Genomic DNA, 26,715 nt, shown 5'->3' on the forward strand with positions numbered 1-26,715 from the left:
GACCATGTAGTCCCTCTTTTGAATAATAAATAAAAATAAAAACATACTGAGGACAGACAGACCTTTTTCCAAGCAGACGCTCACCAGTCACCGTTCTCATTCACTCTTGGCCAATAAATAGTCATGTGGTACACTGAATAAATAATATATAATAAATAAATAACGTAGCTGAGGAGGAGTCGAGGCTTAGAAAGCCAACGGCAACTGTTTTTTGGTTTTATGGGAAAGTGCAGCGAACTTACTTGAAGGAAAACTGTAAGCATATAATTCATGCATTTGGTATTTTGTGACTTCGGGTTTCCCTTAAACAAGTGGATATATTAATTAATATTTTTTTACTGTAACACAGAATCCTAAGCAAGATTTACTCAGCGCAACTGGTTTCCATGGGGATTCCATCTGTCTTTAGGGCTGTAAAGCGATGTTGGAGATAAACACAGGCGTTACAGGTCTTCGGCTATTGCGTTTCTTACAGGGGATGATGGAATGGCACCAAGCAGAAATTCTCGCCCAACTCTTTGTCCTTGGGGTGAAGTGGAAACTGCAACCACAGAACCAGAACAGGTAGGAGAAGAGTCGGTGAAGGGACAGGAGGAATCTCTCTCTCTTCCCTGGTATCTTTCTGAGCCTGAATTAGTCTCTCTCGCTTACTTTCCTTGAGAACATGGCTGGCTGGTTCAAATGAAAGGCCCATTCAATCCAGCATCTTTTTTTCCCAGCTGAAAAACAAAACGTTTCTTGGGAAGCCCTCAAAGTTGAAGTAAGTGCAATCTCCTTACAGATAGTCCTCACTTAACGACCACAATAGGGATCAGGAAATTGGTTGTTAAGCAGTGCAGTCGTTAAGTGAACCACCATGTGACCGGACCAGATTTTATGACCATTTTTACGGCGGTCATTAAGTGAATCCAGCTTCCCCAATGGACTTTTGCCAGAAACTGGCAAAAAAGGTCCCAAATCACAATCACATGACTGCAGGATGCTGCAGCTGGTCATAAATGCAAGCTGACTGCCAAGTGCCCAAATTGCTATCACATGACCGCGGGGCTAGTGTGACAGTTTGCGATGGTCGTAAGTGTGAGTACAGGTCATAAAGCACTTTTTCCAAAGCCGTCGTAACTTCAGACTGTCATTATATGAACAGTTGTTAAGTGAGAACAACCCGTATTAGTTCTCTAGCCCTTTGCCTCTAATTCTGGAAGTATTCTGTGTTTGTAATGACTGCTAGCTTCTGCTTACCTTCTGGGGCATAAGCAAGGGTATAAATGCCACCCTTCAAAGATAAACCCTGCAATGAGAAGATTTTCTTGATTGATTGATTGATTTTGTGCCATTAAGTCAGTGTTGATTCTTAGGGACCACATGGACAGACCCTTCTCCAGGATAAACTATTTGCAACTTGACCCTTCAGGTCTTCTGCTGTAATTTATTTATTTTATTTTATTTTTATCCCGCCTTTATTATTTTTATAAATAACTCAAGGCGGCGAACATACCTAATACTCCTTCTTCCTCCTATTTTCCCCACAACAACAACCCTGTGAGGTGGGTTGGGCTGAGAGAGAGGGACCGGCCCAGAGTCACCCAGCCGGCTTTCATGCCTGAGGCGGGACTAGAACTCTCGTATCACACCTGATTGGCTCTTGGGCTGAGAGAGGGGGACTGGCCCAAGGTCACCCAGCCGGCTTTCAGGCCTAAGGCCAGACCAGAACTCTCAGTCTCCTGGTTTCTAGCCCGGCGCCTTAACCACTAGACCAGACTGGCTCTCTGTAATCACATCCATCTAGCTAGATTTTCTTTATAGCATTGTTTTATTCTAAGGAAATATTTTCTTCCTCCTGTAGGACCGAGTGGACTTGGAAGAGGTTTCTGTGTATTTCTCCCAGGCGGAGTGGGCCTTGTTAGATTCTGAGCAGCGAGGGTTACACCAGGAAATCATGGAGGAGAATTGTCTGAACGTGGCCTATTTAGGTAAGGCTCCCATTTTCTCTTGCTCATGCATGTATTTCTGTATATACACAATTGTTGCACATCCTTTCTGGTGTGCAGAGGCAATTACCTGCTGTGTAATCATGGAATTGTAGCACATATTTTTAAAGACAGCGCTTAACAACTCTTAAGATACAATGGGTTGCATAGGGCAGAGGTCAGCAACCTATGGCCTGTGGGCCAGATCTGGCCCGCTGCCCAATGTCATCCAGCCCATAGGCTCAAAAAGAAATATTCTACCCAACCAGTCCACCCAAGAGTGAGGGAGACAGCAGCTGTCTGTTCGACTGCTCTTGTGATGCTCGCTGCCTCCTTGGGCAGTCGTTCTGGTGACAAGTTCACCAGCTGCCTTGGCGTGGGCAGAGCAACAGGTCCCCTGCCCAGCACTGAGGCTGAGAAGGAGGAGGAAATGGCGGTGGCCACCCTCAGCATGTGTTTCTCAGCATCCCCCATTTCCCTCCTCTCCAGTCAATGAGGCACACCAGCGAGCTCAGAGCGTCTGGCCTGCCTGGAAAGGGAGGAGGCTGGGCCAAGGGGTGTGTGTGCGAAAGGAGTGATAGCAGCCAAGACTTGTGTCTGGCTTACCCCCGCCCTGCTTTCGTGCCACAAACAGCATCAAATCTCACACTAATTGCTGTGTCCTTAAGATATAATATTACCTAAATACACATTCTTCATAGCTCGTTATGTTGCATTATTATTACCTTCCTTTATTAGCTATAGAGGTGAAGATGGCCTACCATCCATACACAGACATGACGTCTGGTCCCTATGAGGAAGAAGGTGACCCCGGCATAGGGGATAGAGAGAGGCAGCCCATAATAGGAAAGATAGATTTGTAAAAAGGTAAAGGTTTCCCTTGACATTAAGTCCAGTTGTGTCCGACTCTAGGGGCCGGTGCTCATCTCCGTTTCAAAGCCGAAGAGCCGGCGTTTGTCCATAGACACTTCCGTGGTCATGTGGCTGGCATGACTAAACGGAACACCGCTACCTGCCCGCTGAAGCGGTACCTATTAATCTACTCACATTTGCACTGCAGCACAAAATATACCTAATCCTCATTAAAAAATAACCTTTCTCGTTCATACTCCAGTGTCCCCCTAATCTCTCTCTCCTCCCCGACTATCCACTCCTGTCACTTCAACAAAATTATTTATTTCCCCATTCATTGAAAATCTTGCACAGTTTTCCTCAAAATTTATTACAATTGAACACACGCACTGTCATGCGCTGCCTGCCTCTGAATAATACTCAGACACTGGTTCGATGGATCAGGCTCTGGTTTATTCACAGCGCAGTTACAGCGTCGGAAGGAAAAAAGCTGAGAGTGACAGGAGCGCGCCGGTGCGGGGTTTAAATACCCCGCGCCGGTCAGCGCCCCCTCACTCGCGGTCACGTCACCCCCCTTTGTCCAATACGTTGCCCTGCCGGTGGGTGAGGGGTTGTGAGGCCCCGCTGGCGTTCCGGGATCGCCCATCATCGGGTTTTCTATTCATCCGGTGATTGCTGTCAGCTGGGCGATCCCCGTTGTATTGGCGCTGATGGCTCGGGTGTGCTCCGTGATCCGTTTAGTTATTGTTTGTTGGCCGTTAGTCGTTGTGAGTTGATGGCTACTTATCTTGAGCCCCTTCTCCTGTTTCCTTGCTATTGTCATGTGTGCCATTGCGCTGATGACTTCAGCTCAACGGCACTCATGACATACTGCCCCCTGTCCGAATAGTGCTCCCCCCCGGTTTTCTGGTTTTTTTTTTTTTTTTTTTTTTTCGGTGGAGCTGTCAAAACGGCACTTTTTTTTTTTTTTTTTTTCAAAATTCCCGCCGGAGTAGTTGTCGCCCCTCCCTTTGCTCCTCCCTCTACCACGTGCCTTCCCAGGGTGTGTCCATGGTGCGCATGCCCGGGTCACGCCCTGGCGTGCGCATGCTCCAGCCACACCCTGTTTGTTTGGCTCAGTTCGGCGAGGAGAGAGGCGTGGCTGGTCGGGTGCTTATCAGCTCCAGGTAGGGCCCTTCTTTTTTTCATTTAAAGTGCGTCGCCTTTGTTATATCTCCTGGGCGTTGCCCCCAGGTTGCCCTGTTGACTTGCTTGCCACTCCCCCGCGGGCGGGGGGAGGGTGCTGGCGAACGCTTGTCACCACCTCGTGGGCCCGGGGCGGGGGGAGTGAGTCCCAGGGGGGGAGGTCCACCCAAGTCGCGGGCTTGGGGGGGCCCTTTCCCTTGGGGCACGGGAGGCGGGGGGGGGCCTGCGGGGGGGGGGTTTGCAGGGGACGGCTTGCTGACCTTGGTTGTGGCTTGTCGGGGTATGCCCGGTGAAATGCTCTGGTTAGGTCAGGCGCGTTAACGTTGTGCGCCGCCACCCATTCCGGGTGGGGGAAGTGTTTCCACCTGACCAGATAGTGTAGAGTTCCTCGTTGCTTGCGGGAGTCGAGTATGTCCCTTATCTCGAAGTGGTGTTGCCCGTCGATCATCACCGGTGAGGGCTGTGGCGTGCTTGGGTGCCATCGAGAGGTGGTTGCCGGTTTCAGGAGGCTGGTGTGGAACACCGGGTGGAGTCTCCGTAGGTTGTGTGGCAGGTCCAAGCGTATTGCTACCGGGTTCACTATTTGGGTGACTCGGAACGGCCCGATGTACTTAGGCCCCAGTTTTTTCGAGGGTTGGGTTGACTTTAGGAACTTGGTGGATAGGTAGGCCATATCCCCCGCTTGGAACGTCGGTTGTTGGCGCCGGTGCTTGTCGGCTTGCTCTTTGTAGGCTGCCTGTGCATCCTTCAGCGCCGCCGTGATTATTGGCCATGATTCCGCGATCTTCCGTCCCCAGTCGCTAGCGTCCACCTGGGGTTCCGGGGGTTGAGGTAGCTCCGGTATGGGGACGAAGTCGCGCCCCGAGACTACTTCGAACGGAGTTTTCCCCGTGCTCGTGTGGACGGCGTTGTTGTATGCGACTTCGGCGAACGGGAGCAGTTCAGCCCAGTCGTCTTGGTGATAGTTAGTATATGAGCGTATGAATTGCTCTAAGGTGGCATTAAGAACCTCTGTGGCTCCGTCCGTCTGGGGGTGCCAGGCCGTAGATAGGGCCTGTTGGGTCCCCGTCAGCTTTAGGAAGGCCCGCCAGAATTTGGAGGTGAACTGTGTGCCCCTGTCGGTCACCACACGTGCGGGACATCCGTGTAGCCTGTACACGTGGATGAGGAAGAGTTTGGCTAGCTGTTGTGCGGATGGGACCGACGTGCAGGGGATGAAGTGGGCCTGCTTTGAGAAGTAGTCCTTCACCACCCAAATGGCCGTTTTCTTCTGGCTGGGTGGGAGGTCCACTATAAAATCCATAGAGATTTCCTCCCATGGGCGGGAGGGTTCTGCCACCCGTTGTAATAGCCCCGCGGGTTTGCCTGGTGCCCGTTTGACCCTAGCGCACGTTGGGCAGGACGCTACATATGCTTTTACGTCTCGCCTGAGCGCGGGCCACCAGAATTGACGCCGTGTTAGGTGTAGGGTCTTGAGGAACCCAAAGTGTCCCGCTTGTTTGGCGTCGTGTGACCTATGCAAGATCGCCTGGCGTTGCGAGTCCGGGACGTAGATTCTGCCTTCCCCCCATGCTAGGTCCTATGCCATCGTTACCTTGTCGGGGTTTGCCAGGAACCAGGGGTCGGTTTTGAGGGCGGCGGCGAGGTCCGTGCGCATTCCCCCTGGTAGTTGCGGTTGGCTTCTTCCGGTCGCCGGTTGTCCCGCCGTCGGCTGCGCCGTAGAGTCGAGCTGCCTCCGAGCGCCGCTTCGGGTGGTCACGGCCATCCCCAGTTGCGAGGCGGATAGGACCGTCCCAATGGTGTCTGGGGCGGGCTCTTCGTCTTGGGGCAGTCGGGAGAGGGCGTCGGCCAGGAAGTTCTTTTTGCCCGGCATGAACTTCAGCTGGAAATTAAAGCGGCTGAAGAATTGGGCCCATCGGACCTGTTTTGGGCTAAGGCGTCTGGGCGTTCGTAGGGCCTCGAGGTTCCGGTGGTCGGTCCAGACCTCGAATGGTTGGGTGGCTCCCTCGAGTAGGTGTCGCCATGTCTCTAGCGCTGATTTTACCGCGAAGGCTTCTTTCTCCCAGACGTGCCATCGCCTTTCTGTCTCGGAGAACTTCCTTGACAGGTAGGCGCATGGTTTCAGGAGTCCCGTGGGGTCTTTCTGTAGCAGGATGGCCCCCAGGGAGAAGTCTGAGGCGTCGGCTTGGACCACGAACGGCCGTTCTGGGTCCGGGTGCACGAGGATTGGCTCCGTAGTGAACAGCGCTTTCAGCTTGTTGAATGCAGTCTGGCACGCGGGAGTCCAATTCAGCACTGTGCCCGGGTTCTTGGCGCGTCGGGTGTCCCCCACCCCTTTGGTTTTGAGGAGGTCCGTTAGGGGGAGGGCTATCTCTGCGAACCCCCGGGCGAATGACCTGTAAAAATTCGCGAATCCGAGGAAGCTCTGTAGTTGGCGTCTGTTGCGGGGGCGCTCCCAGTTTAGCACCGCCTCGACTTTTGCGGGGTCCATTTCTATGCCGTCCCCGGAGATTCGGTACCCCAGGTAGTCTAGGCGCGCTTTGTGAAACTCGCACTTTGTAGGCTTGGCATAGAACTGCGCCCTTCTGAGCTTGTCGAGGACTTGCCTGACTAGGGTCACATGTTCCTCGTGCGTTTTTGTGTAAATAAGGACGTCGTCGATGTAGACCAGGACCCCTTTGAACAGATGTTCATGCAGTACCTCATTGATGAGCTGCATGAACACCCCAGGGGCCCCCGCGAGTCCGAAGGGCAGTACTTTGTACTGGAAGGCGCCTAGGGGGCAGTTGAACGCAGTCTTCCATTCGTCCCCCTCCCTGATTCGGATGCGATAGTACGCCTCGCGAAGGTCCAGTTTGGAAAAGACTTTGCCCGTGGACAGGTGGGCGAGCATGCCCTTCACCAGGGGTAAGGGGTATTTGTTGGACAGGGAAGCCGCGTTTAGGCCCCGGTAGTCGGTGCAGAGCCGTAGGGTGCCGTCTTTCTTCTCCCGGAATAAGACGGGGGCTCCGACCGGTGAGCATGCTGGCTCTATGAATCCCCTGTCTAGGTTTTTATCGATGAACTCCCGGAGGGTTGCCATCTCCTTCGGGGTCATCGAGTAGATCTTTGGTCTAGGTAAGGGGACGTCGGGCAGTAGGTCGATCCGGCAATCCGTCTTGCGGTGGGGGGGTAGTTGGTCAGCTTCTGCCTCTCCGAAGACCTCGGAGAAGTCGGCGTATTGTTCCGGTAGGTCTGCTGTGGTAGCGGCGTTGTCTTGTGTAGTCGCCTCCGCTCGTCCTACAGTGGGGTTGGTTCTGCCCGCTGGAACTGGTGCTCGATACTCGCCGTCGCCGAATGTGAAGGTGCGGGTCTCCCAGTTGATGCGCGGGTTGTTTGTCGCGAGCCATGGCATCCCCAGGACTGCAATGGGCCGTCCGATGTGAGTGACGACGAACGATGTGCGTTCGGTGTGAGTGCCCATTTGCAGGGTGACCGGCTCGGTTTGCAGCGTGGCTGGTTTCCCTCCCGCTGTGGAGCCGTCCAGCTGGTGGAATGCCAGCGGCGTGGGGAGGGGGAAGCAGCGGAGGTCGAGTTTGGCGACTAGGTCGGGGTGGATGAGGTTTTTTGAGCACCCCGAGTCCACTAGTGCCGCGGCTGTGGTGGCTCCGTTGCCGGCAGAGAGTTTGATTGCCGCCATTATTACGGGGCTTTCGTCGTTCCGTCGAGGTGGTCCGCGCTGCTGTCCCACCGCCTGCCTCGCAACGCGTTTCAGGGCAGGCGGGGAGCTTTTCCCGCCGGCTGGTCGGGGTCTACGTTATCCTCTTCCCCCCAGTAGGCGTCCCAGCCTTCTTCTGGTGTCGCTGTGGCCACGGTCATTCGGCGGTGAGGGGGCGGCCCCAGGTTGGGTGGTTTGGGGCTAATTTTCGGGGTGGGTTTAGGCGCACTGGTCGGCGGTCGGTTGGCGAAGCAATCCACCGTCTTGTGCCCTAATTTGCCACACTTCCCGCAGGGCTCCCGATTGAATTTCTTTTTTGGGTATATGGGGCCGGCCATCCCCACGTGTGGTGCGAGTACCTTTTTTCCGGCATAGTTTGTGTCTTCCGTGGTTGTCATGAGGAAGGTGCGGTGCGCGTGTTCGGCTTTCCCCGCGAGGTGAATCCACCCGTGTAGCATTTCTGGGTCGTCGCGGTAGAGGGCCCATTGGAGAACGTCGCGATTGAGCCCCCTTTTGAACATTTCCAGCAGGGTGGTCTCGGACCAGTCGCTGACCTTCCCTGCGAGGGCTTTGAACTCCAGGGCGTAGTCAGGGACCGTGCGTGTGCCCTGTTTAAGTCTTTGGAGTGCGCTTTTCGCCCTTACTTTGGCTAGGGGGTCTTCGAAGTAGTTTTTCATCTCATTGATGAAGGCAGGGAAGGTGGCGAGGGCGGGGGAGCTGGACTCGTACAGTTGGACGTACCAGTCCGCCGCCCTGTCTTGTAGTTTGATCGCCACGGCGGCGATCTTGTCGGCTTCGGAGTCGTAGGAGTGTCCGTGCCTCCCCATGAACTCCCTGGCGTTCGTTACGAAGAACGAGAGTTTCGTGGGGTTCCCATCGAAGAAGATGGGGAAGTCCTTTGGGGCCCGGGCGTTTTGCGCGGCCCTGCCTCTCGCTTCCCGGTCTGTGGTGTCGTCCGCCTGTGCCGTCTGCTGACCCTCCGCTGGCCCGTGGGGGTTCGGTGCTTCGCTCGGGGTGTGGGCCTGTGCGGGGACGTCGTTGGGTGGCGCGGGGGGCATAAGCGACTGGAGCATGGTCCGGAGTTCCGTCAGTTGAGCCCGCATGGCCGCGAGTTCAGCTCGTGCCTCCTCGTCCACAGCCCGCGCCGCCGCTGGGGCCGGTTCCGTTGGTGCGTCAGCGGGGGTGGGTTGCCGGCGGGGTTCATCCTCCCTCTGCTGCTGGTCCGCTTCCTCCGCCGTCTGCTGGGTGTCTCCATCGTCCTCCTCCGTGTTGACCGCCGTTGGGCTGTCGCTCCACGCCCGTTGCTGGGGTGCGATGTGGGGCGCGGGGTCCTCCGCTGGTTTCGGAAGGCATGCTGCTCCCTCCCGCGGTCGGGTTGCCTCCGTCGCCATCTCCCCTTGGGGTTGGAGCTGAGGCTCGGGTCGGGTGGGGTGGGCGTCCATGGCTCCGGGAGTCCGCGGTGCCTCTGGCCTTGGTCGGTCCTCCTCTGTCTCTTGCCGCGCGGCTCGCCCTCCTTGCCCGCGTCGCTCCGGCTTCATCTTGCTGGTCTTCTCGCCGTCTATTCTTCCCGCGGCTCGTTGTCGTCCGGTGGGGCTCGGCGAGGCTGAGTTTATGACTCTCAGCTTTATGTCATGCGCTGCCTGCCTCTGAATAATACTCAGACACTGGTTCGATGGATCAGGCTCTGGTTTATTCACAGCGCAGTTACAGCGTCGGAAGGAAAAAAGCTGAGAGTGACAGGAGCGCGCCGGTGCGGGGTTTAAATACCCCGCGCCGGTCAGCGCCCCCTCACTCGCGGTCACGTCACCCCCCTTTGTCCAATACGTTGCCCTGCCGGTGGGTGAGGGGTTGTGAGGCCCTGCTGGCGTTCCGGGATCGCCCATCATCGGGTTTTCTATTCATCCGGTGATTGCTGTCAGCTGGGCGATCCCCGTTGTATTGGCGCTGATGGCTCGGGTGTGCTCCGTGATCCGTTTAGTTATTGTTTGTTGGCCGTTAGTCGTTGTGAGTTGATGGCTACTTATCTTGAGCCCCTTCTCCTGTTTCCTTGCTATTGTCATGTGTGCCATTGCACTGATGACTTCAGCTCAACGGCACTCATGACACGCACCCTCCCACCTGGAGCTCTATACTAAGACTTTAAGAAGGTTTAAGGAAGCTAAAATAGATAAGAAGGATGATTAGGATGTTAGAAACTAAGGCATACCATACCCTTTGGGGGGAGATGGGCAGTGGCAAAATGTGATCATCAATAAATCAATAAATAAAGTGAAAGGAAGTAAATATGTTTCGCTTGGAAGAAAAAAATGACTAAGATGGGAGTATGATCGCACTTTCCAAGCATCTGAAAGGCTGTATCGCACAGAAGTTCATGACCTATTCTTTATTGATCCAGCATGCAGGGCATAAAATAATGGAATTAAATCATATGAATGCTGATTCTAGGTGAATATTGAGAAAACTTTCAGTCAGTTAAAACAATTTAATTACCATGGGGGGATGTGAGGCTCCCATACACTGGATACATACAGGTAGAAGCTGGACAGCCATTTCTCTGGGATGTTTTAATTTGGATTCCTGTATTAAGGAAGTTGAACTCTTTCCACTTCTATGGCCCTACCCCCATGAGAGTCACTAGATCAAAGGGAAGAACATTGGAGTGTAACTTAATTTCAGTTCATACCTTGTTTTCAACAGTTAACCCTCAAACAAGGAAGGCCAACGTGAAGAGCTAAATCTTTTAGAGATCCATACATTAGAGTTGGTTTCTCCCAAATATCCTGGGAACAGCATTCCAAAGGTTGGGCAAGCCTGTGATTGATTAAAGTACAACCAGCAAGAGCTCCACATTAATTATTACCTATGTCTGTAATTGGGACCCTGTTCTATCAGATAATTTGATTTCAATCTGTTCAGGGCTATTTATGTCAACAGCAAATCTCTTTTTATTTTTTTGCAGTGACTCTGGGTTGTGCACAGAGTTAAAACCAAAGATTACAAGAATCCATACAGTAAATGTCCAAGGTCGCAAACAACACATTCCAAACTTAAAGATCAGTCAGCAGAGCTCACATTAACCTCCTGGCCCAATGCCAGGGGAAAGAGACAGGTTTTTGGTGCCTTGTGAAAGGCCAGCAGGATCAGGGCCATTCAGATCTCCAGAGAGGTGCTGTTTCTTCAACCTAGCTTGGTGGATAATAGGCAGGAAATGTGGTTGGCTGTCATGAGTATGGATGGTGAGCAGGAGGGGGCCCCTATCCAGCGGGGAAAACGCATGCGTAGTTTAGAGGCTTTGAACTGTCCTTCAAAGAGACTCAGAGCAGACCCGCCTTGAGTTCTGGGTTTTTCTGTGTGGGTTTCCCACACTCCTTCAGTTTGGTAGGATTTTCTGTCCACTAGAGCAGTTAATAAACACTAGAGACTAATTCCTTGTCTCAGCGTGGTTTTTTGCTTACATCAGGACATAAATCCTACCAAACTGAAGGAGCGTGGGAAACCCAGACAGATAAACCCAAAACTCAAGGCAGGTCTGCTCTGAGTCTCTTTGAAGGACAGTTCAAAGCCTCTAAACTGCGCGTGCGTTTTCCCCCCTGGATAGGGGCCCCCTCCCACTCACCATCCGTGCCAATGACATCAGCACTTCATATAAAGCTGCACAGACTGAAGTTACATATTCCTGTGGGGCCATGTTACTAACTCAGGCTTTTGAATTGTGGCTCTTCAGGTTTTGGCAAGGGACGTTGAGACTCTTCACTTCGTTGTACTTGCCATCTTTTATCTGTGTTTATTAAGTTAGGCAGGAGGTTACTGCCTTGGGCAGGGGGCTGGACTAGAAGACCTGAAAGGTCCCTTCCAACCGTATGATTCTATGAAGTTTATTGATTAATTGTAATTTCTTTGATTGTTGTGAGCCTCCCAGAGTTGTTGAGAACTGGGCAGCTTACAAGTTTAATTATTTATTATTGTTATTGTTATTGTTATAATTTTGATGTCTTCATTCCAGAAAATAACAGATGCCAAATGAGGAACAAGAGAGAACCAAATAAGCTATTAATGAGAAGAGGCAATTGTAAAATTCTGGAAGAGGAGAAAAGGATAATAGACACAAATCAGGAATATAATATAGCCGGTGTTTCTGCAGACAGTGACTCCCATAACATAGTCCAAGCCAAAATAGGTAATATAAAGGAAAAATATAGCTGTCATGGCTCTAAAGAAGCTTTCTGTTCAAAATCAAGCCTTAATCCTTATTGCAGAATTGAGACTGGAAAGGAAGCATATAAAGACTTGGAGTCTGGCGAGAGCGCCAGTCAAAAGATGCATTTTGCTTCTCAGAGAATTCACACAGAAGAGAAACCATGTAAATGCTTGGAATGTGGAAACAGCTTCAGTCAGATTATTGACCTCACTAACCGTGAAAGACTTCACAGAGGGGATACACCTTACAGATGTTTGGAATGCGGAAGGAGCTTCCAAGAAATCATGCCGTATACTAAGCATCAAAGAGCTCATGCAGGGAAGAAATCATACAAATGCCTTTTGTGTGGGAAGAGCTTTAGTCGGAGTACTGTGCTTAGGTACCATCAAAGAATTCACTCGGGGGACAAGCCCTACAAATGCTTGGAATGTGAAAAATACTTTAATCAAAAGAGCGACCTCACTAAGCACGAAAGAACTCACACAGGAGAGAAACCGTACAGGTGTCTGCAGTGCGGAAAGAGCTTCAGTCAGAAAATGCATTTTACTTCGCACGAAAGAATCCACACAGGGGAGAGGCCTTATAAATGCTTTGAGTGTGGGAAGAGCTTCCGGCAGAAATCGACTCTCAATTCTCATCAGCGAATTCACACCGGGGAGAAACCCTATAAATGTTTGGAATGTGGGAAGAGTTTCAGTCGGAATACCGCCCTTGGGTACCATCAAAGAATTCACTCGGGGGACAAGCCCTACAAATGCTTGGAATGTGAAAAATGCTTTAATCAAAAGAGCGACCTCGTCAAGCATCAGAGAATCCACACAGGGGAGAAGCCGTATAAATGCTTGGAATGCGGGAAGAGTTTCAGTCAGAAGATGCATTTCACGTCCCATCAAAGGATTCACACGGGGGAGCGACCGTATCAATGCCTGGAGTGTGGGAAAAACTTCCGTCAAAAATCAACGCTCAATTCCCATTGTAGGGTTCATACAGGAGAAAAACGATACAAATGCTTGGAGTGTGGCAAGAGCTTCAATCAGAAAAAAAACCTCACTCAGCATCAGAATGTCCATTCAAGGACCACATAAATGGGGAAAGAACTGCAAATGGGAGTCGTCATTCACTTTTCAACAGAACACACACTCGGAGGATCAATGAGGATATAAATGGAGGAACGTGAAAACAGTTTCAGCTGAAAGATTTAGAGGATGGGAAGAGTCAAAGCCACCCTGGAGGTCTTGCAAGTAAGAGCCAAGACTGGCTCAGATCAAACATGGAGCTTCCTGTCAAGCCAAACCATACAAGAAGATAGGAAGTGTCATGGAGGATGATCCGGAAGAAGTTACACTGTCTGCATCATGACCCCAGAGCAACCAATTAAAAACCGGCCGTATATGGTCAAATTCCCACACAGCTACGATAGAATGTCGTGTTACCTATATATAACCATCATGGATTTGCCTCTTTCCCTTCTGAAGGTGGCCTGGCTGGTGGCCCACACTCTTATCAAATTCCCAAGTGAATTACTGTGGGCAAAGAGGTGCTGCTTTTTTCTCACTGGAATTTCCAAGCACTGAGCTTCATCGGTAGACTTGGAAATTCTAGCATTTTTAATGGAGACAACCTTTCAAATCCTTTTTCAACACTCTTCAGTTTTATACATCACTTCCTCTGACATGTCTTTCTTTTTTCCTCAGATAAGAAAAGCCCTAAAGGTAACTTCCTTAGAGGGAAATTACAGGTAGACCTCGCTTAGTGACTGCCGTGTTTACAGTTATGATGGTGATGAAGAAGTAACTTTACGACCACTCCTCACATTTATGACCTTTGCAGGTCTGTAAAGCAAAGGAAAGCTGAAGTAAGATCATCAGCACAGTTGTGGTTTCACTCAGCGATCCCTTCGCTTAACAACTGAGTTACCAGTCCCAATTTTGGTCGCTAAACGAGGATTCCCTGTATTTCTTAGGATTGGAAGAAGGAAGCTTTGTTATTAAAGTGGTCTGGCACTTCTTTTGTTCTTACCCTGATCTTTTGGAGCTGGCTTTTTCCTGGACTGGAAGAGCAGAATTCTTTCAGACAGCTGCACTTCCCTTTTTCCATTCACCCGCTAAACTACCACTGAAAAGGCAACCTTTTTTCCTTCAGTTTGTTCGCCTTGGATCTCAAGAAGGGAAAGACAAGATAAGTCTCCTATATAATCCAATTAACTGAAAAAGTGAAGAGTTTTTCATTGTGTGGAAAGAGTTCCAGGCATCATTCAATCCCTACTTTTCAGTATGGCGACTCTCTTTAGCCACATGTCTCCTAGGATTATAGAACTGTGTTGCTGGAAAGGACCACAAGGATCCTTTAGTCCAACCTCTTCAATGTGCAGGAACACTGACTAACCGTCCTTGAGAGGTGCTTGTCCAGTCTCTTCTTAAAAACCTCCAGAAGTGGAGAACCCATATTCTCCACAGGGGCTAGCCTTACCAGTAGACTAGTCAAGGACAGGAAACACAACCAGATCAGCTAATTGTAAAGCTACATTAACAGAATCTTGCAAGTCTGAAAATACGATTCTCCCCCTTCTCCTTTACAGCCCAAGAAACTAGGGAGGGTCCCACCTGAGCCTCTTTCCCTGCCCACTATCCAGCTAAGGGCTAAGCCCTCTCTTATCTGACCTTTCCCTGGGCAGCATCTCTTCGCCTCATCTCCCAAGGTCTTTTCCACATGCCATTACAGTAGGTAGACTGTCTACTGTTCTCAAATTTCTAGCCAGATCAGCTAAAGCCAGGAATTCTGGGAAATGTAGTCCCAACATGCCTGGGGTCGGCACCAGCTGAGGGAGGAGTGCTTCGCAATGCAGAAATGCTTCATAAAGAGAGTTAAGTTACCTCATTATTTTTAATTCTGCACTAGTGTAGAAAACAATATTTTCACTGTTTTCATAGTCAGGAGAAGAGCATTGTCACTTTTCTGGGATTCATTTATACAGGGAATTTTGTTGGGATTACTTCTGCTGGATTAACATTTCACGTCAAGATTTTATGTAACTTTGTAAACTAGTTCAGATATTAAATACATATTTAGATATTGAATATATGTGTGCTTATGGTATGAAAGAGTCGATGTTATTTGCACAATAGTTTTTCCTCATCTGTATCTTTTTTCCTTCTCTTCAAAAACATTTTCCTTGCTTGGGTTCTTTTTACCGAAAAACAGAAACTGGGCCAGATCCACGCGACGTGTTTACAGGTAGTCCTCACCCCAATGGTAATCGGGACTGAAATTTCCATCGCTACGCGACGCAGTCGTAAAGTGCAACATCGCGTGGCTGCATCCTGCATCCCTTAGTCGTGGCAATCCCGGCAGTCCCCACTGCTGTCATTAAGCGAGGATCGTGGGGCCTTAAGCAAGGACCTCACGTGACCACGACTTGAGACTTCCTGCCAGCTTCCACCAAGCAAAATCAGCGGGGAAGCCGGCAGGAAGTCAGAGGTACCGGGAGGCTCGCAAGCAGGCTGGGGGATGGGTGAGTGCTACGGAGTGCGGCCAGATGGAAGGGGCGGCTGCTGTGGCATGAGTGCAGCTGAGCAGAGAGTGGGTGCTCCAGAGGCAGGCAGGAGGGCATGTGAGCGGCAGGTGCAGGCACAGCTGGGTGGGTGGGGGTGCTGCGGAGTGCTGAAGGGCGGCAGGAGCAGGAGCAACTGACAGGAGTGACCTGCAACCTTCCCTGCTAGCTTTCCCCATTGACTTTGCATGTGGGAAGCCGTCAGGGAAGGTCGCAAATGGTGATCATGAGGCCACGGGACGCTGCAACCGTCGTAAGTGTGGGGCAGTTACCAAGAGCCTGGATCATGATCATGTGACCGCAGGGGGAGCTGGTGTTGCCTTCAAAAGTCAGGCACCCTGAGTGGCGTGGAGCTGAGGGCCTGTTTCCGGAATTTGGGAGAAAGAACAATTTTACCTTTGCAAAGATGGCCTTTTGCTTACCCGAAAATATGAATCACTAAGTAATTCAGGCAAAAAACTGCGTCCTGATTACAGAGACACATGGCAGAGCTGGGTTTTATATTTTATATTTAACTTTGATTACGTGTCATCAAGTCAACGTCAACTCTTCAGTGACCGCATAGATGGACTCTCTTCCCCGCGGCCTTCAGTGGTGCTGCGTTCATTGCTATTGAAATCAAATCCACCTACCACATCCTCTTCCCCTTTTCCCTTCAACTTTTCGAAGCGTTATGAACTTCTCAAGGGCACTGAGTCTCCACATGATTGAAATATGACAGTTGAAGCCCCCTGGTTTTTGGTGCTTTGAGTGAGAATTCTGGTTCAATTTGTTCTTGGGATCTACTTGTTTCCCTGACTGTCCGTGATATCTTTAAAAGACTTCCCCAGCAGCAAAATTCAAATGTGTTGATATAGAACAGTGTTTCTCAACCTCGGCCACTTTAAGAGGTGTGGACTTCAACTCCCAGAATTCTCCAGCCAGCCATGCTGGCTGGGGAATTCTGGGAGTTGAAGTCTACACCTCTTAAAGTGGCCGAGGTTGAGAAACACGGATATAGAACCTTAGAGAAAGATTAAAGAGTACTGCCACTTTATTCCCTTCTTGTTTATTCGTTCAGTCGCTTCCGACTCTTCGTGACTTCATGGACCAGCCCACGCCAGAGCTTCCTGTGGGTCGTCAACACCCCCAGCTCCCCCAGGGACGAGTCCATCACCTCTAGAATGTCATCCATCCACCTTGCCCTTGGTCGGCCCCTCTTCCTTTTGCCCTCCACTCTCCCTAGCATCAGCATTTTCTCCAGGGTGTCCCGTCTTCTCATTATGTGGCCAAAGTATTTCAGGTTTGCCTTTAATATCATTCCCTCCAGTGAGCAGTCTGGCTTTATTTCCTGGAGGATGGACTGGTGTGATCTTCTGGCAGTCCAAGGCACTCTCAGGATTTTCCTCCAACACCACAGTTCAAAAGCATCGATCTTCCTTCTCTCAGCCCTCCTTATGGTCCAGCTCTCGCAGCCATATGTTTATTAGCTTTGCACAGGCTCCCTTGTGCACCCATGCTACCAGAAGAAATTGTCATAGGGGAATAATCATACAAAGGCAGGGCATTTTGAAAGAGCTAAAATCACCTTCCTTTATGATCCCGTCACTTTTCCTACAGGATTTCCCAAGCAGCAGCAAGGTTAGGGCCCTGCAGAATCACCCTATTGCCGTACTGAAAGAGCGCAACAGGCGATCCCACCCGGGCTCTGCTTGGGGAGGACGCTCCGCCCTTCTAAGAGTTAAAAGAAAGAGAAGCCGGTGCCTAGAGAGGAGGGAAGTCGGTGGAGGAAGGGGCGGAACCCTTGCCCGGGAAACAGGCTTCCTACCGGAAGATTCAATTGCTGGCCTGTTTTCAGGCGAGGAAGGAAGGTTTTCCTCCCTCCCTCAATCCTCCCCCTCGGGGGCCCCCTTTGGCGACTTGGGGGACCCCCTCCCCGCCACGGCCCTCTGCAGCTGGGGGAAGCTGCGGGGGATGAGGAAAGGAGCGGTGAGAGGCGGGGCTGACGTGTGGGGAGACCAGGCTAAACAGAGCTGGGGGGCGGGGGGTCAAAGAAGCCCCTTCCCCATTTCCTGAGAGGCCACGGGCTGATCTGTTGTGTCCCCCCTCCACACACCCCGTTAGACTACCTAAGCCATTTTTAAAGCAAGGAGGCCCCTTCTGATTTTAATGGGGTTTCAATTCCTTCGGCATCATTATTCATCTGACTGTCCATGCAGGTTTGACATTTTGGGGTTGGGGCTTATTATACCCTGCCCGAAGTCCGGGAGGGTCGGGGTGAGCTTTCAACATTACAAATAAATAAAAATGGGCGCTCTTCGGTAGTGATTGCTCCTCCCCCCCCCCCCATTTTCACTCCATTAATGTAAGTCCACAAGAATAGTTTTTGCATCTCTTGGATAGGCTCCCTTGTTTCTTCCTGGCTGACTTTTGGACAGAAAGCCGGGCAGAGGGTAGAGAAACGCCCTGTGGTTAGGCAGAGAGAGATGGTGGGCAAAGACAGCGGTTTGGACCTGTCCTGAAAAGACAATGAACGGTTAGCTGTGTTGTTGAACACCAATGCATTTTAATTCCTAGAAAAAACAGTGTAGTTCAGGGTCTCTTGTTTCTCTTTTCAGCTTGGCATCCAAGCCTTTAATTCCAGGATAAAGTCTGCTTGCTGCTCATCAGCCTCCAGATTTCTTTTGGTCTTAACGCTACATGCTTAATGGCTCTGCATTGTGTTGACACCAAATTTGGAAGAAGTAGAAAGAGTTCCTTTAGACTTGCTGGACTTTAGACTCTTGGGGCATAAAAAAGAGATGGAGGAACAAGACTTGGCTGGTCCTGAAGAAAATGAAGGCCCTGGTACCAGACTGGCTGAGTGCAGTGAAGAATGCTGGGAAAGAACAGGGCAGGAGATTTTGGATAAGGACATGGTCAGCACAGAGGCTCATCGCCAGCGTTTCAGAGGCTTCTGCTACCAGCAGGTGGAAGGTCCCCGAGAGCTTTGCAGCCGCCTCCACCATCTTTCCCGCCAGTGGCTGCAGCCAGAGCGACACACCAAGAGCCAGATGCTGGACCTGGTGATCCTGGAGCAGCTGCTGGCCGTCCTGCCAGTGGAGATGTCCAGCTGGGTGCGGGAGTGTGGAGCAGAGAACAGCTCCCAAGCGGTGGCCCTGGCCGAAGGCTTCCTCCTGGATCAGATGGAACAGAAGCAGCAGCAGCAGGTGAGGGCCCATCCTCGTGGTGGCTTCAAAGGGCGACATATCACCCAATAGGGGAAGCTCAAAAGTATTGGCCTCTCTCATTCTTTTTCCAGTCCTCCTCCCATTTCTAGTCATGGATCTTTGTTGCCATTTCAGATAAATCATTTGTTTATAAAAATGGGATATGATTTCCCTGCAACAGAGGAGGTTCTGCTGGACACCATAGGGAGTCCCTTGCAAACAGGGATCCTGCAGGAAGATGACAGAGGAGTCACCTTGCAAGGTAAGGATTTGTGACAGCATTGTGTATTTCAACTTGGTCTCTCTGGCACATAAAAGAAATGCTGGGCTACTGTTCTGTTCCCTGAATCTTTGGGTTGGAAAAAGGAGCTCATCCTCACCTTGTTCTCACAGGTGAGAAAGTGCTTTTTTTTTTACAACTTTATTAAAGTTTCAACATGTAGATAAAATACAAAAAGATAGAAAAAGATTAAAGAAAGACTAAAAGAAGAAAAAAAGCGCAGGAAAGAAATAGAAGTACAGAAAAAAGAGTAGCTTCCGACCTTCGCCGGCACAGATGCTAGTAGAAAATACATTAACCTCTTACTCAAATTTTAACTATAATAAACAGTATTTCTATAAACTATACCCACCTAATCATCAAATCCCAAAATTGAAACTTCATTTTTTTCAGTTACAAGCAAAAAGTCCAAAAGCAGTTTCCAAGCAGAAGCAAAGCTAGACAAGTTATTTTCCCTAATCAATGTAGTCAGTTTCCCATCTCTGCCAGTTCCATTAATTTTATCATCCATTCTTCCACTGTAGGAATTTGTGAATCCTCCCACCTTTGGGCATACAAAAGTCTTGCTGCTGTTATCAGATATAAAAACAAAGCCCCAAATTTCATTTCAAGTGGTTTGTCCATCAGACTTAAAAGAAAAACTTCCCATTTCAATTGTACATTCATCTCAAGAAGGTGCTCTTAGGTTTAACTATTGAAGATGAATACTGTATCAGATTAATTGATTTTGGGGGAAGGGAGTTGGGGGAAAGAAACAGGATTCCAACTTCTTTTCCACGGTGTTTTAATGTTAAGTGTCAAAGACTGATATCTTTAGAAGTTTTTCTAATGTTTTAAATAAATGATAAGGTTTTAGTGACACCCATGGGGGTTTAGATTTGCCTCCATTGCAGAGGAAACATATTTATTTTTACTCAGAAGTAAGTCCTAGTGTGTCCAGGAGACCTATTTCTCTGTAAGGATGTTTAGCGCCATCACGTCACGTTTCTGAGATAGTCAAATGCTTCAGCCTTCCCACTATCTTGTCTCTTGTAGGGGATGAATTGATGCTGGCAAAAAGTATAGAGTCCTCTGTTTTTCTCTGCGGTGGAATAGAAACTGCTGTTGACCCAGATCAGGTAGAGGGAAGGATTTTATTTATTTATTTATATGATTTATTTATACAGTTTAGACTCAACTTCCACTTCCCAATGACTCTTTCACTTAAAAAGCAAGAAAACATAAAAATAAAACTTGCAAGTTTGGGTGTTATTGTCCTTTACTTACTTCTCTGGTTCTGAACCAATCTCTTTCTCTCTTTGCTTCGGTCAACACTGACAGCGTAAGGAAGGTCATGCTGGATCAGATCGAAGGCCTGGATAGTCCAGCCTCCTTATTCCTAAAATCAGAAATCTGATACCTCTTTAGTAACACTATGGAATATGTGTCCCCAGAGTGACATACATAGAAAAAAGACAGATTTAGGATGCATCAGCAGAAATGTCCCAAATCACACATATAACCACATGTATACCACATTTATCCCCCATTCAAAAGAGAAGACAAAAAGGTTAAGAAGGCAAGAAAAAGACCAGAACACATCCTTGCCAGCAGCCAGATAAGCAGGGATTAACACCAGACAAACAGGCAGAAAACAGTACCCCAATCAAGGCTCTACCAGGGAGACAATCAAACAGACAATCAGTCAAGCGGAAAACAGTACCCCAATCAAGGAAGCGCCAAGGAGAAAACCACACCCCACCAGCACTGGCAGGGCCGACTACTGTATATCGACAGGGAGCAAACCCCACACTCAGCAGCACTGATGATGTTACCTAGTTGGGTAATGAAACGTCTGCAAGCCAACAGCTAGGTTCAGAGAGCACCGCAGACTCCACAACGTCGAAATCGTTGGAAATAATACTTCTGCTGTGTTCTGTGTTGGTCGGGCCCTACCTCAAGTACAGGGTTCAATTCTGGGTACTCCGATTTAAGGAGAAACGGGCAGTTTTCCAAGAACAGCAGAGGGGATGATCTGGGAGCTGGGAACGAGGTCTTAAAGAGGAGAAACCGAGAGAATGTTTAGGCTTGAGAAGAGGAGACTAAAGATTCTCTTCCATTGGTACTAAAGATTGTACTGCTCAAATACCTGAAATGGTATCAAACAGAAGAAGTGTGTGTTTTCTCTCATCTCAAAGGGCCAGATACAGAATAATGGATTTAAGCCGCAAGAAGGCAGATTCTGGTTGAGTTTCAGGAAGAAAACTTCCTAGTGGTAAAAGACGTTTGATAGTGATACCACTTGCCCAGAAAAGTGGTGGGTGAGTTCCTTTTCACTGGGTATGTTCAGGCAAAGGTTAGATAGTCATATCTCTGGGTGTTTTATTTCTGCAGGAAGAACGGGGCGGATTCAGTGGCCCCTTCTAGCACTGTGATCCTAGCCCAGGACTTCCAGTTCTCCCACACCTGGAATTCCAAAACATTTTGTCTCTAATTATAGCTAACTAACGGAAGAGAATATCCGTAGCTCAGGGTTGAACTTGGTGCACTCTGAGCTTGGTTGTTTTCTTGCAGACATTTCTACCCAGCTAGGTGACACCATCAGTGTGAGAAGAGAGTGGGCATTGCTCTTTGTTTATATACCTGGGGCTGTGGTTTCCTCCTTGGTGGTTCCTTGATTGGGGTGTTGTTTTCTGCCTGATCGTTTGTCTGAGTTGGTAGTTCCTTGATAATAGCTAACTGCTACTGGCCGTTGATCGTTGACTCTGCGTCAGCAAGGAAGCAGATGCCATTATGTGAGATGAAATAGTGCATTTAGTCAGATTATGTGCACTATGTATATTTTGATGGGGACTTTTTTTCCTTTTCCAATCAGGATCTGGCAACTTTTGAAGAGCTGGCAGTGTATTTCACTGAGGAAGAGTGGGCTCTGTTGGATCTTGACCAGAAAGCTCTCTATAAACAAATTATGGAAGAGAACTTTGAAATCATGACTTCTCTCAGTAAGACTCCCCCTTTCCTTCATTGATGGATAATCATTAAGTTAGCATGGTAGGGCCGGTTCTTGTAAGGCAAGGCATGCATACAGTCAAGGCATGTTGCACCATATCATATAGCACTGGCCTAGGACAGCAGCTTAAAGAGATCAGAGTCCACAATGCCACAAACCATTCTGCAAGTGACACATTAAAACAACTCAGACACTCAGCAGCTAGCTAAAACACAAATGAAGCTGCTGATAAATTTGCACCCTGGCACAAATTGAATCTTGGAAAAGAAAAAAAAAATGTTCATCACTTTCATGGCTAACAGGAAACTCATGCACAGGAACTGACCCTGGTTTAACAAAGACAGATTGATAGGGAATTATCCTTCCCTACTCTGAGTACAAAGGCAAGGAATGAAGAATTGATTTTGTCAGTCAGCTGGCATTTATGATTTATTATCCAACACAGCCTGTGCTCAGATTGAGCCAGGAAGGGGAAATAGCACAGATATATTTAATTCCAGGGTCCAGCTATTAAGCCCTTCAGCGATACCATATTCTACGCTGGCAGGGTTGGATATCAGAGATGGTCCCTAGTTGACTGTTGGAGCAAGTTGGATACTCTGTTCCCGCTTTGTCATTTTCCTTTTCCTTCTCAGCTGTTCCTTGATTAGAGAGGACCCAGAAATGAACAAAGGATGCTTCTGGGTCCCAACTCCCACCTATTGTTGGGGGATATTTAAGGGACTGTGGTGTTTGCAGCTTTGATTAGGGTAAGGCAATGTTTCTCAGCCTTGGTGGCTTGCAGATGTGTGGACTTCAACTCCCAGAATTCCCCAGCCAGCATGGCTGGGTGGAGAATTCTGGGAATTGAAGTCCACCCATCTTAAAGCCACCAAGGCTGAGAAACACTGGGTTAGGTGACATGGGTGCCAGTAGGATAAAGGCATGGGATTTCTTTCACAGTCTGCATTGGGCTGGTCAATCTGTGGCCCCAGGACTTGAGGACTTCCTTTTTTGCAAACCACAGAGTGCTCTCTGGCCTTGATTGCTAAAAACCGATACAAAATTTCCTGTCATTTTGAGGTGGGAGGCTTGTAAATGCTGTGGGGTCAGTTGTAACAGAAAGACTCCCCCCCCAAAAAAACACTTAAAAATCCTGTACCCATTCAGGAATGCCATATGTCCACTGCAACTCTTGCTCCCTCCAAGAAGAGGTGATATGGAGCCTTTGGCCACCGAAAGGTTGCTAGGCTACAAGAGAACGATGCTCTGCTGTTGCCGGAAAGACGGTGAGGGTGTCGCTTAGCCAATATTTGAAAATGCTGGGGCAGATCTGAAAACGGGACACGGGACAGAAATATTTTTGCAGTATACTCCTTTGTCATGGGGACCGAAGTATCTTTCGGATTCAAGTTAGGGGGCACCACTTATTCCACCTCTGGGTTCACACTGGTTTCCTTTGGAGAGAGATTCCAGAGGTACGTCACTTCCAAAGGTTGGTTATAAACATTGGAAAAAATAGTGATGGAATGCTTTGGGTATCTTCTGAAATTGGAGTTTTGTGTATCTGGCAGCATACCTTAAAGCCAAGCTGGCTGGGGAATTCTGGGAGTTGAAGTCCACACATCTTCAAGTGGCCAAGGTTGAGAAACACTGCCTTAAACACTCCAACAGAATCTCTGCTGTGCACCAGAGAAAATGCTAGATAGTGCCATAAAACTAACTGCTTTAGTATTATCTTTACAAAATCTCTCATGAGAGCGAGTTTGGTGTAGCAGTTAAAGGCCAGAAACTGAGAGACTGAGCTTTAGTCCTACCTTAGGCCTGAAGCCAGCTGGGAGACTTTGGGCCAGTCCCTCTCGCTCAGCCCCAGGAAGGAAGCAATGGCAAACCACTTCTGAAAATGTTGCTAAGAGAAATGCAGGGCCTTTTCCACATGATCACCAGGAGTCAAGGCTGACTTTAAGGCGTGTGCCCATGCATGCCAACACGCGCACACCTAATTCACTTGCAATCTCTTAACCCTATCAATATGACAGATCAGGGGAAGAGGCTTCCATTTCGAAGAAAGAATCTGTCTATCATTTAAAAAAAAAACACTCATCAATCAGCAATAGGGCAAATTTCCCTAACAAAGGTCAACCAGCCAACATTAAAAGTGACTTCCAAACTTATAAATAGTACTGTGGCTCCAACATTTGTGTAATCTGTGTGTATTCTCACAGGTCTACTCAGCTCCCACCTGCCAGTAGAAGTTTCCAGGCCAAAAGCCATTGATAGCCCTACATAAAGTCACGTGTCATTAAAAGGGCTCAGTAAATTTCTAAATCTCTTCTCCATAGATTGTCCAATAAATTTCTAAACTTCTTCTCTTTGTTCCAGGATATGACAGATGTAAAATGAAAGAACACCCAATGGGGGCAAAACCATATATGTGCTTGGAGTGCGGAAAGAGTTTTGGTTATAAGATAAATCTTACCTCTCATCAAAGAATTCACACGGGGGAAAAACCATATAAATGCTTGGAGTGCGAAAAAACCTTCAGCCAGAGCTCAAGCCTCATTAAACATAAACGAATTCACACCGGGGAGAAACCATATAAATGCATCGAGTGTGGAAAGAGCTTCAGTCAGAGTTCAAGCCTCACTAAACATAAGAGAATTCACACTGGCGAGAAACCCTATAAATGCTTGGAGTGTGGAAAGAGCTTTGGGAAGAAGATAAACCTCACATCCCATCAGAGAATCCACACCGGGGAGAAACCATATCAGTGCTTGGAATGTGGGAAAACCTTTAGCCACAAGATAAACCTCATTTCTCATCAGAGAATTCACACGGGAGAGAAACCATATCAGTGTCGGGAGTGCGGGAAGAGTTTTAGCCAGAATACGGGCCTGACTAAACACCAAAGAACCCACACAGGGGAGAAACCTTATAAATGCTTGGAATGCGGAAAGACGTTTGGTCAGAAGACAAATCTCACAACTCACCAAAGAATCCACACTGGGGAGAAACCGTACACCTGTTTGGTGTGCGGGAAGAGCTTCAGTTACCGGACTGCCCTGACGTATCACGAAAGGACCCACACCGAGGGGAAGCCATATAAATGCTTAGAATGCGGAAAGAGCTTCACCCAGAAGATCCTGCTCATGAAGCACTATCGGATTCATTCAGAAGAGAAAGTGTTCCCCTATTTGGGATGCGACCCTCCGAACCTGTATCTCGCTGCTCACCAACGCATGTTCAAAAAGCCGAAACTGCACAAGTGTTTGCAGTGCGGAAAGACTTTTAGCCGGAGTACGGGGCTCCGAAACCACCAGCTCGTTCACGCGGGTGGGAAAGAGTGTACGTGCTTGGTCTGCGGAAAAAGCTTTGGTCACAAAATCATCCTCAGTTCTCACGAAAGAATCCACACGGGGGAGAAACCTTATAAATGCTTGGAATGTGGGAAGTGTTTCAACCATAAGAAAAACCTCTCTCGGCACCACCGAATCCACACAGGGGAGAAGCCGTATACATGCTCAGAATGCGGGAAGTGTTTCAGTCAGAAAATAGACCTCACCAAACATCAAAGGATTCACACCGGAGAAAAACCATATAAATGCTTGGAGTGCGGAAAGAGTTTCAGCCAGCGCACAAACCTTTTTCAACATCAGAGCATTCACACAGGGGAAAAATACACCTGCTTGGAATGTGGTAAAAGCTTCAGTCATAAGAAAAACCTGACTAGACATCAAAAAAATGCACACAAGGGAGAGATATAAAGCGGGCAAGCATCAATAAACTTTGCTAGGAAGGAAAATGGCTCATCAACGAACTTACTCATATAGAAAAGCTCATATAAAAGCTTGAAATTTGGGTTCAAATCAAATTTTGATTCTCAGGCAAATTAAGAGGAAGCATGCAATTATGGGAAGAATCACACCTTTTACTCACATTCCCCCAGCAACTGGTAATCCTTCCTGATGAGAATTTTAATTGCCTGTTGTTATTGACATGTGCTGTTAATTCTCCTTGTCTTGTTCTTCATGCATCTCTGTGAAATGGCATTCATGTGAGGATAATTAACATCTTTGGATAGTGGTTTCCATACTTTCAGTACATTACTAAGGATACGGGCAGACCCTTTTATTACCTTGGATTCCAGAAGAACATTTCATTCGTCATTTACTCCACACCACTGTAATTTTCTCAGCTGCCTGCCTGCTTCCTAAAAACTAAAGAAATATTGTAGCCTTTTCTCTTAGGGGAGTGAAGGCTAAAGGCTTTTGAGAAAAGGTGCTATGGAAATCTACAGAACAATCAGTTTTCTCTCCTTAAATACAAAAACATAAAGAGAAGAATTGAGGCACTGCAGATGATAGGTCTTCTAGGAACGTACGTGTGTGTGTGTGTGTGTGTGTGTGTGTGTGTAATCCACACATTCCTCAATACTTCAGTATATATTCTTAGAACAATGTGGAAAAGCATGGATTATCTCTGACAAATTGTCCTTCATTGGAAATTTGTTTTAAAATGTTGAAAAGCATTCACAGTTTTTATTTGGGTTCTTTTAGAAAAACTGACCTTTCAATTGGGGAAAGACAGTGTACACATAAGCACACGTGTGTGTGCGCGCATACACACAGGTATACACATCCATAACTTTGACAATAGAGACTTGACGTAATTCATCTAGGAAAGTGTTTCTCGACCTTGGCCGCTTGAAGGTGTATGGACTTCAACCCCCAGAATTGTTGGCTGTTCTGGGAATTGAAGTCCACACATCTTCAAGCGGCCAAGGTTGAAAAAGACTGATCTCGAACTACATTTTCCTTCCAATCCCATCCA

At 48.5% G+C, this 26,715-nt stretch overlaps 2 protein-coding genes across 2 annotated transcripts; both read left to right on the plus strand.

Moving 5' to 3' along the window:
* Positions 1–482: 482 nt before the first annotated feature.
* LOC134489830 (zinc finger protein 665-like) lies at positions 483–26,438 on the plus strand. Its single transcript, XM_063292699.1, has 9 exons — positions 483–564; positions 1,844–1,970; positions 11,705–12,982; positions 13,594–13,611; positions 18,171–18,637; positions 18,773–18,899; positions 19,953–20,035; positions 21,772–21,898; positions 24,268–26,438. Exons 1-9 carry the CDS (start codon positions 487–489, stop codon positions 25,647–25,649), a joined length of 3,687 nt encoding a protein of 1,228 aa, XP_063148769.1. The 5' UTR covers positions 483–486; the 3' UTR covers positions 25,650–26,438.
* LOC134492163 (zinc finger protein 24-like) lies at positions 17,210–18,757 on the plus strand. Its single transcript, XM_063296341.1, has 2 exons — positions 17,210–17,417; positions 18,047–18,757. The coding sequence occupies exon 2, from the start codon at positions 18,230–18,232 to the stop codon at positions 18,686–18,688; it is 459 nt and encodes a 152-aa protein (XP_063152411.1). The 5' UTR covers positions 17,210–17,417; positions 18,047–18,229; the 3' UTR covers positions 18,689–18,757.
* Positions 26,439–26,715: the final 277 nt, after the last annotated feature.

This window comes from Candoia aspera, chromosome 2 (genome assembly GCF_035149785.1).
Source record: "Candoia aspera isolate rCanAsp1 chromosome 2, rCanAsp1.hap2, whole genome shotgun sequence".
Classification (NCBI taxonomy): Eukaryota; Metazoa; Chordata; class Lepidosauria; order Squamata; family Boidae; genus Candoia; species Candoia aspera.